The following is a 13473-nucleotide window of genomic DNA, read 5'->3' as shown; positions in this document are numbered from 1 at the left end:
ATTCTGTTTGCATAACTCATTGCTTATTTATCTCTGTAAGCAATTTACAGTCATTGTATCACAGTGATCAGTATTCTGTGGTGTTTTCTGCAACATTTGCTGAATATTCTAAATGCATTTTGATTTCAGGATTTTTTTTTTAATTGTTTTTGTAGTGTGAGCTAGAGAGAGCCCAGCTGGTCTATGAAAATCCATTTTGTTTGCAGGCTATCAGTTGATAAAGGCACTTTTTTGAATGCCAAGTGGACCCATTTGGGTCATAAATGGATCCTCACATTAGCAGTTTTAGAACCATGCTATAACATGCTGGCCAACTGCAAAAGGTGAAGAAGTTGAAAAGTCAAGTTCTGACTGAATTATGTGGGGAGAATTTCTTTGTTTTTGAAAGCTTGACATGAAGGTCACACAAGGACACAGCTCAAGATATTGCTTTGTTTGAGTCAAGACATAATATGGACCTGAGAAAGAAATGCAAATAATTTATTGGCATATTTTTCTGCATCAAGGTGAATTGCCTTTTTATCCAAAATATGTCAGCAAGAGGAGAATGGTGAAGGAATGGAGAGATATTATTAACTAGTTCTTTCTCCTGGGTCATTCACCTAATATAGTTATGGCAATGATTATTTTTACATTTAGTAGCCTCACTAGACAAAGAGGTGTATTTATAAACACATGTTAAAATGAGTCATTACTAGCGGGGGTTTTTTTTGTTAATCTGGGGATTTTCTCATGTGGCTTCATGAACCTTTCAAAAGCACCAAAATCCAAGGCATTCATTCTGAGTAGAGATGAGGAGCATGATCAGTTTGGTGTGATTTGCAAGAGAAGTTATAGAATTTAACATTCATAGATTTGGTCAGGCAAGATTAATAAGATCTTGCAGTCTTTAACTCTTAGATACTTTTGAGTTTCTTGTCCACAGAATTTTGGTAGCTAAGGTATGTGACATTTACACAAGAAAAATAGGGCTGTGTTTTCTGTTATAGCGAAAACAGTCTTCTGAATGTATGTTGTTGGTTTTGTCTTTTAGATAATTCTTGTAAGTTCTTCCCACAATGACCGTGACCAAAGCCTTTTCATAAGCACAGATGAAGGAGCCACTTTCCAGAAACAACCCATTACTTTCTTTGTGGAAACCCTCCTTTTTCACCCGAAAGAAGAAGATAAAATACTTGCTTACACCAAGGAAGGCAAGGTAAAGCTTGAAGATACAGCATTTGTTTGAAATTTAAGAGTTACTTTGTTAAGAAGACACAAAAAGTTTTAATATGCTGATTAGTGTTGGGTTTTATGAAATACCAGTTGTCCAGAAGGGAATCATATAGTGGTTTTGAGCTTTATTTAAATATTAATTATTTTCACATCCAAATCTTTGTTTTTATGGTAATTTCAATCCTGGCATTTTCAGTTGATATGGATATTGGGAATATTTACCCTCCTGCATAATATAGTTAAATAATACTTCTGAAATGTGCTCCTCCCTAGAAAGTGAGCATAAAAAATTTGTGGTATAGTAGAAAGTTAATGAAGCTGAAATAGTGCCTCCAAAGACTGTTCATGTCATATAAAATAAAGTCATACAAAATAAACTGCATACTCGTACAACAGAATAGGATTTGGGGAATCAGTAGAAATGTAGACTAATTGTCTCTCTTATAATGTGTTTATACCACTATCAGATTCAGGAGTTGTTTGTGTTTGCAAATTTTGAACCGTTTTCAGATTTCTTCTGATTAAATTGTGAAGTCATTTTTCTGAACGGGTTGGCCTAAGCACTGGGGAGTGTGTAGCTCATCTCATCTCCTTTTCACAGTGCCAAAACTGCAGCTGCAAACTCACTGTAATTCTGGTCCTGGTAGTGGTCTTGACTCACCTCCATCATTACTCCTGTTTTAAAGTGGTCAGACCTCACAGAAGGTGTGTATTTGGGTGGTGACATTAGCCAGACAAATTTGCACATGCTGCAGCCAAATACTGCACCGACTCCAGTGGTGTTAGATCATCCTTTGGGATATTTCCTGGGATATAAGTTAATAGCTGATCCCAAACCAGTTCATTTTTACAGGCATTTGCAAATAATGATAGATCTAGAATAAAAAACAGAACAAATCAAACTAAGTCATAGACGACGCTAAATATTTTACTTAGCTTCAATTTGAAATTGTAACACAATTACAAATAACTTGAATGTATGTTATGTAAATAAAATACTTCAGGGAAGCCTGAGGTCATAGAAAGTCTATGTTATGAAAACCTCCTTTTTCAATTTGGCTTTTTTTCCTCGTCATAGGTATAATTACTGAACTCTGCATAGTTACAGATTGGCAAAACACTGAAGTATAAGAGTCTGAAGTGTACTGAAAAACTGACCAGCCCAGGAGTGGCTAGAAGTATTTGTCAGAAGATAGAAGGCAGAAATACAAAATAAAGCATTCGGTTTGTGTTTTGATGAATTAAGCATGTTAGGGAGATTGCTGGGCATTTTAGACTTGGATAGTCTTCTGAAAGGAATGATGCTGTTATTTTCCATGCTTAAATGTGACTGGACAAAAAACCCCTACAAAATATTCAACAAAAGATTGCTCTGCAGGAATAGCAGGAAGGGTTAGGTAATCTGATGGCCTTTTCTCAGGCTTTCAATATGACACTAAAAAGAGTCAACCAAGGAGACTTACTTAACAAGTCCTACATTGTTACCTAGGATGTGCATGAGTGAAGGATGCCTTTGACTGTAACTGGGTCAGTAAACTGCTTACATTTTGTATAAAATCTGATATACTTGGCCTAGAAGGGAGTGGAAGATAAAATGATGTTGGCATAGAAGGAGTTGAAAATCATAATTGCCACTTGACACAAGAAAAGGTCACTGTACTGAAATCAATGATCTTGAGAGATAGTGTTGATCTGAAGTTGCCCTGAGGAGACAAATGTACTCTAGATTTTTGAGTGAAGTAACTTTACCTTTCCTAAAAGAAAGTAGCATCAGAATGTAACACAATCTAAAACTCAGGAGAAACCATTACCTTCTGTTACTCAAATGATTTCTTACAAAGGCGCTTTGGAGACTGCAAGGAATACTGGACTGTCCTTCATAAATAGCAATCAGCAAGGCTTCTCTGTCTACTGCAGCATCACAGCCTTTTTCACAACTTTTGATTCGATTTAGGGCTTATTTCGTAGTGCAAAATATACATTGTTCATTCATTCAGAACCCTAGATTCTGTTTAAATAGAGCTCTAGCCTCTAGCTGACACTATAAATTAATGCAAATCCAGTCAATATTGTTGGATTAATCCATTTACTGCCTCAAATCTATATGCTCTTTTTCTGGCTACTCCTCAGTTATAATGAATAACAATCAGCTGTTTGCTGAGTCTACATAAATGTTTCTAGATTTTTTTTAAACCTTGTCAGGGATACTGTAGATTTTAATTGCTCATTTGGAAGCTGAAATGTTGAAAAAATGGCAAAACATAAAAGTATTTCCAAATTTTTTTTAAATGTGATTCCTCACATTTATTACATGGGTGGTAATAAACAGAATTACAAGATCTATTAGATGTGTTTGCTGAAGCCAGAGATTTTAGCTGTCCACTAATATAACTGTTTTCACTCCGTATCTGATCTCAGTTAGTAGTTTTATCATATGTCCCTGTGGAAAAACAGAACACATGGGTCACTTTTTTTTTACTATAGCTAGTTCAATGTGTGCATAAGTTAGTTACATGTTATTTTTTTATTTATTTCAAACACTGTGTCAGTTAAAATTTTGTTTCCGTTTGAATATGACTTATTAGTCCTACTTCTCTCTCCCTTACACTAAGATTACCAGAGCTTCCCCTGCAGTAAGCCAAACTGTTCATTCATAAGCTCCCGGACTTTGATCTGAAATGTGTGTGTAAGGAGGTAGTTTGGGTTTGGGGAGTGGTGGGAATGTGTGTTTGATTTAGTATTTTTTGGCCCCTACTGTACAGGCAACTGTTATAAGGGCAAGAATCTTCTCTCATTTTCTTCTGAAATTCATTGATGACAAAACTATATCCCTTTGTTCACGTGCCAGTGTTGTCCTTTATCCTAAGTAGCGTTTTGCCCTCTTGCCAGGAACCTCTGAATTCTTGGCTTTCTTTGCAGCTTAGACACCAGGGTTAGGGTAGCACATTAAGTGATCATCTCTCCCAGATTTAAGCAGTCTGCTGAGGCAGGTAACTCGATGAGCAGGGACCTTTTAGAAAGATGGTGTAACCACTGGTTATCTTTTCTCTATTGCCTGTGGTGACAAATGTTTGAAGAAGTAAGCAGCTTAGGTTCTTCATCCTGCACAGTCTAGCCCATTCAGAGCCTACATCTGTCCCTCCCAGGAGGTTGCTCAGAGGAATATGCTATAAAATACCCTAGTTGCTTCAAATCCTAACCCACATAATACAGCTAATAACAGAAATGTAGGCAAATCAGGAGCCAGGCTCTGCAGCCCCATCATTTAGCTCTGAGGATGAAGAGTTCTTGGTCCTTGATCATTTCTCTGTGCACTGACTGGGTCAATGCTAAAGTAGTTTCCTACTCTAACTGTGGTCTGCCAGCTGTAATTGAGTGTGGAATGGAAGAAAGCCATTGGAAGTGCAGAGTAACTGGGAAATACTATTTTATCTCTAGTTTGAACTTCGGTAAATTTACCCATAGAGTTTGTGCTAAGTTACCTCAACCTTTATCTTTATATATGTTAATATTGCTGGTTTTCTGTAATAGAACATAATACATAACAGTGGGGGTTTTTTCCATCTCTTGTCATTGAATCTGTCATTTTAAAACAAAAGTGTTCCTTACTAGTCCTTATAAGACACTTTCCCCCAGAACTTTCCCCCAGTGTCTGAACTGGTGACTTATTCCCACAGCAGAGAAGAAGAGTTTTACTTTCCTTTTTTTCCTTATTAGAGATATCAAGAGAAAACTCATCTTATGTAAATTGGATCAAATAAGAAATGCATGCAGACAGCAGGGGGCTTTAAATCTATCTTATTAGAAGTCTGATAGAAGCTTCCTATTTTAACTAGAGGAGACATAATGAAGGCAAATGCTAAAGGAGGGAGATTTTTGAATAGCTATTTTATATCCCACTTTAATCTGGGGGAAAACAACTTTCATCTGCACTCTATACCCATCCATATCATTAGCATTTGTTTTCTTACCAGGGGTGAATTATTCATATGGAAGGTGGAGCTGGAGTCCTCCCTGTCCAGGCCATCTTTTGCCTCTCTGCTGAGGGAACACTTCTCATGGGCCACAAATTGGTATCCATGAAACAATCCCTTAAGTACATCTCTCCTCATCAAATCTCCTAAGCATTTCTCTAATGTCTTTTGGTCCTATTTTAGCAGAGGTTTAAATCCACTGACTTCCTGGCTTAGTATTTTTGATGGCATAAAGGGAACATTTTTTCTTTTTTGATCAATGAATGGGAAGAGAAGTGCCCTTCTACCATGCCTCTTGAGTAACCATGATGATGTAAAAAAGAATTTGACCCCAACTGATCTGGGAATTCTTTTCATGGTAAATAAGAAGACATTGTCACAGAGTTTTTTTTTAAATTATAGATTATATTTCAAAAGATTTTCTCCATGAAAGGTTGTTACTCTGAAAAATATTGTACAGAGTTCCTGGTAATGTTTTTGGGTTTTTTTTAATTGGTGTACAATCTTTCATTTAATAGCGACATAGGACCTGTCTTTGAAGATGTACATTAGCAGTTTCCTATCATCTCATTTTTTCTCTTTTTTCCCTTTTTTTAGGTCTATGTATCTACTGACTTGGGGAAAAAATGGACCCTTCTGCAGGAACGAGTTTCTAAAGATCATATTTTTTGGTAAGAAGTCTGTTATTTTCCAAATAATAAAATGAAGAGCAAAAGTATTTCATTCTAATCAAGAAAGATGTTTCCAGAGATACTGGTGGGGCAATATGAGCCCTGGCATCTTTTGCAGATTTGCAGATTTGCAATTGATGTTTCTGTGTCCTCTATTGCAAATTCATACCAATGATCATACCAGATATCATCACATGGAAGGGTTATCGGTCTGGATCTATGGAGACCAAGATTTGAAGAAAGCTGAAATATTGAATGAAACTGCTCTGCATTGACTGGTGAAACTTATCTTTAGAAAGGAGAACAGTCTTTTTGCAGAGAAAAATCTATAACATTTGGTGAAAAATATTTGTCCTTTATTGAGGACACATATATCAAATCATTTAATTTTCAGCTTAAATATTGTGCAGTCTCACTAAATGTTTAAGAAGTGATTTAAACAGGTTGACAAAATGTTTGAAAAGTAAGTCAATGCCCTTTTTTTAACAAATGAAATTAATTTGAAAAGTGTATAGTTTCTCTTACACCAAAATTAAACTTTTGATAGTGTTTTAATTAGTTTACTTTTAAAATTGGTCCATCTCACACTCAATTGCCCCTTTCACATTTTACTTCATTGTGTAATTATGTATTATGTATTTTTTATTACAAGAATAGTTATAATGTGCTAGACACTTGCACTCCCTAAATGACTTATTTTAGTTCAGGTCTCTTAAGTACCATGTGAAAGAGTAAAATAATCGTTAAGGAGTAACACCATGGGTCATGTCCACCTTATAACTAATTTTTCCCTAGCAAGATTATATAGGATGTAAATCATGAGGGCATGTGGTTATCTGTCTTTAATAATTTTTTTTAATAAATGCATTAAGTCTGAAAACAAATAAAGTCATTACAGGTAGAAATAAAAGTGGAAACCTCTCTCTCACAGACTTGTTTATTGGTGCTTTTCTTACCTGACACTTAGCATACTTAAATTATGAAAAATATAACAAAACCATTAAAATATGTGTCAGTTTTTCTCCAACTCAAATATTATCTGTCGTTGTTCTCTGTATCTAAGGATTAAAGCCAGAAAGTGCATGTTTAATTAGAAGTCTGTATTTTGCTGTTTCAGAATCCTTATGTTTCCTTATATCATTCAGATACAATCAGGAAAGTGTCCTGGATCTTTGATAGGAATAATTCCAATGCAGTACTTCAAAATCACGGTTGTTCATAAATGTCACGTTCTTCACAGATAGGAATAATAAATTCTAAGAGTCTGTACGTTTATAGGCATTAGATGTATTTTCTAGGGGGTTGTTTTCCTCTTTTATATGTATAGACCATACTGATTTCTCTCAAAGACTATCAGCCATCAGCAAAGATTTGGAAGCAGATGTTTAGTGCATCACTACCAAATGATCCTTCTCACAAACTTACATAGAAATAAAGATATATAAATATATTTTACTTCTAATATCATGTGGAAATTTGCAATATATAAGGAGTCTGCTGTGATGGAGAATTGGACATAATGGCCTTGCAGGGTGGTCTGTCTGTCAGATGAGACTTTCGGGTATTTTTTGGCCTTTGTCACCCAAATTATCTGACTGCTAGATAGAAACAAGCATTTTTGTAGTTTTCAACAGATGTAAGGACATGAGCTTTGTCATACTTTGACTTTAAAGACTAAGTGTATAATATCTGATGTGCTAAAGATATGTGTCCAACTAATTGTACATCTCATGATAAATGAGGGCATGTCTCTTGCTGATACTGGCTGGTTGTGCCAAAAACATTTGCCTGGGCAGATCCTTAACAGATGTTTTTAGTTTGATTTCAATTGAGCTTTGCCACTCAGGTCAATAATATAGCCTAAGATTTTTATTGCAGTCTGGTAACTACAAATATTATCAGTCATAATATTTTCATGTGTTTTGTAAAAACAATTTTTTCCTGTGCTTGCAGAAGCAGCCAAATCTTCATGCGCTTCATGAAGAAGCTTTTTTTTTTACTCCATGAAAATATAAATACAATTAATTTAATGGAATATGATATGTGTCTGTATTAAGGGGAGGTCAGTACAGACAGAGTATTTGAACTATTTACGTTTAGATCTTATACTGTAGGTTTATGAGTAATATATTAATATCATCTTCTAGGATTTATTTGCTTTTGAAGTGTTCTCGATCATTTCTTAAATAAGTTTGCAGATTTAATATCTGGAATTTGATTTTTCATGGTAGTGGAACTAATGAAAATGTTATTGGTATCAATGGAAAGTGTATTATACCATCTCTAATTTAGGAGCACAGAATATTTTCTTCTTATCTGTGATATAGCGTGCTCTTTTCTTACAGCATCCTAGCTATTTTCCCTATTTCTTTAATTTATTCTTTTGGAAAAGAAAGTTGACTAATCCTTCATAGGAGTTGGCCTTCTCTTAGCATCTTAGAAGGCAAACCAGGCTTCCCAGAGAGGTGGTTGATGCCCCAAGCCTGTTCAACAGGCATTTGGACAACACCATTAACAACATGCTTTAACTTTTGGTCAGTGCTGAATGGGTCAGGCAATGGGACTAGATGGTTGTTGTAGGTGCCCTCCAACTGAAAAAGTTTATTCTATTCTAAAAACAAAAGCGCTATAAGGCAAAAGCATGAAAGGCAGATTTGCAACTAATGATAAAATAAGATGCTAAGTAGCACTGTGATTGAAAAAACTGAATTTTTTTGTGTCAATGTTTAGAATATATATCTTTTATATCTGTGTAAATATTAATTAGGAAAATTAAAATCACCCCCTTTTTAACATTGAATGTTTTAATGTTATTTTTTTCAATTTTGAGAAGATTCTTTTTCTGTAAAATTAAGAAACTTTGATTGCTGTGACCAGTTTTACTTCAGCATACAAACTCCACTGGCCCCAGTGTGACAGTTTCTGTTTAAGGGATGTTATAATACCCATAATTTAGAAATACCTTTTCCAGTTCTTGATGCATTTTTAGGAGGGAATGCAAGGAGATACAACCTATTCCAGCCAAACATTAAACATCCACCTATCACATGGTATATAACTGGGTTTGTATACGAAATCCATTTTAAAAAAGGAGTGGTTATTATGTGGAAGAAGAAAGAGTAGTGCAGTTTGGGATTCCTCTGGCTCTGCTGCTATTCTTCTCAGCCTCCAAGGCTTATGCCCCATTGAGAAATCCTTTTGATTTCTCAAAATAGAACTTAGTAATACATAAGCAAAGAATAGATTGTGAATCAGCTGTCTACATCAGCACTAATATACCCCGGGACAGTAAGTAATGAATTGGTAATTACCAGAGAATTAGGCCTGACACATTTCTTTTATGACTCTGTCTAGAGCCTTAGGAATGCTTTATCCCCAGCTCACTAGGATATGTGGATCCTATGCTATGGGTATCTGTTACTCTTATTTTTAGCTGCAGGTTCTCTATTTTCATGAGAAGTGAGAACATAAAAGTAAAAAATGATGAGTTTATTTGGGTAGAGCAGTTGTTCTCAGGAGACCAAAGTTCTGTTCTCATCCTGAAATCCCATATGGATAATCCCTCACAGCCATACCCGTTTACGTCAAGCGTAGTGGGTTCCTGGCTATTCAAGTGTCAGGTGAAAGAGGGGATTTCAGCGATGTTATGCCCTGAAGGAGAGAAATGCAAAGAGGATTTCACTGAGCCTTTAGCATTGAATTTCATGTGAAAGGCTCTTGTGTGGGAAGCCAAGAATCTGTGTGGGCAGTTATTCTTAAGTTTGACTTGATCACTTGCAGTGGGTTTTGTTTCTGTTTCTGTCTGTGTGATGATGTATGTGACTTATTTGGTTTATGTGGCAAGCTTTGGTAGCAGGAGAGTTCAGGATTCCTGTGAGAAGAGACCCAGAGCTGCCTCCGTGTCAGACAGAGCCAGTTCCAGCTGGCTCCAAGTGCAACTGGTTCCACTGCTGGCCCAAGCTGAACCTGTGAGTGATGCTGGTATTGCCTCTGTGATAACCTGTGTAAGAAAGGGTAAAAAATGCGCAACAGACGTGAAAGAAAGGAGTGAGAATATGTGAGATGAACAGCCCTGCAGACACCCAGGTCAGTGAAGAAGAGAGGGGAGGAGGTGCTCCAGTGGCCAGAGTACAGGTTCCCCTGCAGCCCTTGGTGAAGGCCATGATGAAGCAGGCTGTCACCCTGCAGCCCATGGTGGTCCATGGTGGAGCAGATGAATGCCCGAAGTAGGCTGTGACCCCATGGGAAGCCCACACTGGAAGAGGCTCCTGGCAGGACCTGTGGCCCTGTGGAGAGAGGAGCCCACACTGGAGCAGGTTTGGTGGCAGGACTTGTGACCCACAGGGGACTCACACTGGAGTAGCCTGTTCCTGAAGGACTGCATCCTGTGGGAGGGACCCATGATGGAACAGGGGAAGAGTGTGAGGAGTCCTCCTCCTGAGAAGGAAGTAGCAGCAGAGACATGGTGTCTAAAAAACCATATGCATAAGAAAAGGCTCCACAGTATCCTTCAGGAGATCAAATACTAGCCCAAATGGAAACATAGGTGCCCTGATTTCCCCCTGTTTCTCACTGTGTTTTATTAAATACAACTTTACAACATAACTGAGGTTAGACATACACAAAGGCTGCACCAGAGTGGTGGCAGTTCCACCTCTGTGACACCAATAGCAGCTTTCTTCCTGCTTTTCTTGTGCAGGATTAGTGCTCAACTGTTGGCATGATCCGGTGATTTAAGAAACGGAAAACTAATCCCTCAAAAAAGTTCTAAAATTACATTCTGCAGGCCTAGTTTTCCCAAGAGGCTCAACATGGTGTCAGACAAGCACAAGGGAGATAATGGAACCTTGTGTTCGCAGGAAAGGGAAGAAGCATATTGAGGTTGCCTGTATTTGCAGCACCCTGCAATCAAGTCAGGCTATTTTAATTCTGAAGTGTTATAACCACGCTATTATGTGATCTGAAGTGCTGGTGTATGTTGCACTTGCTTTATCCAGCACAGTATACTTGGTCAAGAAATATTTCTTTTCCTAGAGGAAGACTTGTCTGATCTAGAAGTTAGTCTGAATTTCATTGGAAAACTCAGTGGTTGAATGCAAAACACTAAAACAACATAAACCAGAAAACCCTGAATTTAGCTAAATAAAACAACTAAATAAAGAAATGGTCCTAGACTGCTGAGGTGTGAACATTTTCATTGCAAAGTACTGTGAGAAAAAGAGTGGGGGAATTTTAACCAAACCAAAACCCCTACTGAAATTGAGAAAAATAGATAGTTCCTGAGAAGGTGCTTGTTCTACTGGGGGAAAAAAAAATTATGCTGAAATGTCAACCAAAAAGGAAGAAACTGTCAGATTACTAGGGTCTATTGCATCTCTGCTTTATAAGACAGAAGAAGTCCTATCCTAAAGCCAGCCAGGTAACTGTAAACTTGTGCTTGTGAATCGATGTGTGGACACAGTCCTCACACTGGTACAATGCATTTATGTTCTGGTAGTAGCAAGTTTATAAATGAAGATGCAAAAAAATGTTGTTTTGCATTTCTCCCTCAATATGAAAAAAAAATGTAATTGAGCTTTCTGTTTAAGGGGATCATATGCTATTTGTGTCCCTGTATGTACCTTGTTTGCCCTTCATTTTAAGAAAGCTGTATCATGTGAGCAGAGGGACCTAGATTGTGTTTAGCCTGCAGAGTATCATACAACTTTCTCTTTGGTTCATGATTTAAGCACAAATGAAATAACAGTATTATCTTTTAAGTACTGTTGGCAGAGGAGTCCACTGAAATGAGATTAGTTTATTCTTCAGGAATATAGCTTCAGATTTTCTATATTAGTTATACTCTCTTCTGAAGATTTTTCTAGCAGCTGTAATAGATTTGGTCTTTTTTTCAATAAAAGAAGAAAGGGCTATTCCTAAGTGTTTGTAAAGCTGGGTAAAGGGACTTCGGAGTTCAGAAACTGCTCAGTAGCTGACATTCAAAAGTAGACTTTGAGGGTGTAATGTCTTCATTGAGTAAACAGAGTCTCTGCTGTTAGAGTTCATCAGTACAATTAGAATAATGAAAAACACAAGTCATAGTTTTTAAATATTCTGCTTAATTTGTGCCTTTTGGAATGGATAAACTGCATGTAGAGCATGCATCTAAACTCCAGAGGTGCACCACCATCACTCATTTAGACCTGGGTGAAGTTAGACATCTACAGGTATAGCTTAGTGATTATTCCTTTTGGCAGCCTGGTGGCTTACATCTTTGCAGGGTCACCTTTAGATTAGACAGTTCTCAATGCAAGTTCAATGGGACAAAGTAGAAGCAAGACTGGGGACACAGAGTGGAGTGATATAATCTAGTAAAGCAGTGAGAAGAAATGCTTGTCAAACTGGAGTATGGACCTGTCATCCTAAACCTTCTTTGTAGTCAATGGACACTGTGGGAGGTGATCCAGCTGGTTTAGGAATAGAGGAGTTGCCTTTTAGAAGTAACTTTGCCTGACTAGTAAAGGATAATTTTAAAAAGGGATAGGGGAAATGTCTGAACTTAAGAGGGAAAGAGGTATTATTTTCCTGGCCAGGTTAAGGAAAAAACCCTTTCTTGTGATTTATTGGCATCTACTCAAATAAAAGTCTAAAGAAGAAATGTAGTCTGGGTTGGAAAGTTTTGTTCTGAAATGTTAGTTAAAACAGATCAGCTACATCTTCTTGCGCTAAAAGATTACTCTGGAAATAAGATTAGAATCTACTTGTGTCAGCTGCCACTGTTAGGAGGAGCACGGTAGAAGGAAGATCATTGTAATTATGGTCTGTTAAAAGAAAGATGAGAAGGTAAAGATATTGACAAATACCTCAAACTGTGTTTATGAAATCAGGTGTCATATATAATAGATACAAGAGGTAATTTCAGAAGTACCCAAAAACTTCCTTTTCATTATTGATGCTTGTTAGTATGTCAAGCTGAGCCTTAGAAAATTCAACCTAAAAATTTCAGTGGTTCAGCTGCATGAGGTCCAACACAAAAAGTAAAATATTCAGCAAACATTTTTTCCCTCAAATTGCTGACTGTAGAGTTGATAGCAGGTTTGATTTGGTGTTGTGGATATCTAGAAAGATAGATAACAGCACACACAGCAAAAAAGTTCACACATCCCTTTCCTCTGCTCATATATATTCTTATCATACCTCACTGATTCTAAAATATTATCTGACCTACTGTATTGCCTCCAAAATGCTAAAATAGTTTGTGTTTGAGAGACCATATTCTTATTAAATACAAGATTTTTCCATGCATTTATTAAAAAAAAAATAAATCCACTGAAGTTTCCACTACATCTTATGGCTTGGAGGGGCTCATCCCTCACCCTCCCCATCCTTTTTTGTACTGATCATTTATCTTATTAGGGGAAAACAGCATATGTGATTATTTCTGGTTTTTATGCACCAGTGGAAATCATCCGGTCTCGTCCCCCTAGACTGTGTTCCCAAGGAGCCACCAATTACTGAGTCTGAGTTTTAACTGCCCCTCATAAATTAATGCTATTAAAATAATTAAACAATGATGTAATTTCAATCTAAAGTATAGCTTTATTGCATTTGATTGTTAATAATTGTATCAAAAT

The 13473-nt window shown here is 36.9% G+C and overlaps 1 protein-coding gene across 1 annotated transcript in view; it reads left to right on the top strand.

The window, feature by feature from the left end:
- SORCS2 (sortilin related VPS10 domain containing receptor 2) overlaps positions 1-13473 on the top strand; it is a 559300-nt gene that overhangs the window by 448372 nt on the left and 97455 nt on the right. Inside the window, 2 exon segments of the mRNA XM_027686434.1 lie at positions 1034-1198; positions 5787-5860. Of these exon segments, the coding sequence (XP_027542235.1) occupies positions 1034-1198; positions 5787-5860 (239 nt within the window).

Source organism: Neopelma chrysocephalum, unplaced genomic scaffold (genome assembly GCF_003984885.1).
Source record: "Neopelma chrysocephalum unplaced genomic scaffold, ASM398488v2 Primary Assembly neopelma1_71, whole genome shotgun sequence".
NCBI classification, from domain to species: domain Eukaryota; kingdom Metazoa; phylum Chordata; class Aves; order Passeriformes; family Pipridae; genus Neopelma; species Neopelma chrysocephalum.
Note: the sequence above shows the minus strand (reverse complement) of the source record. Positions and strands in the feature narration are given on the sequence as shown.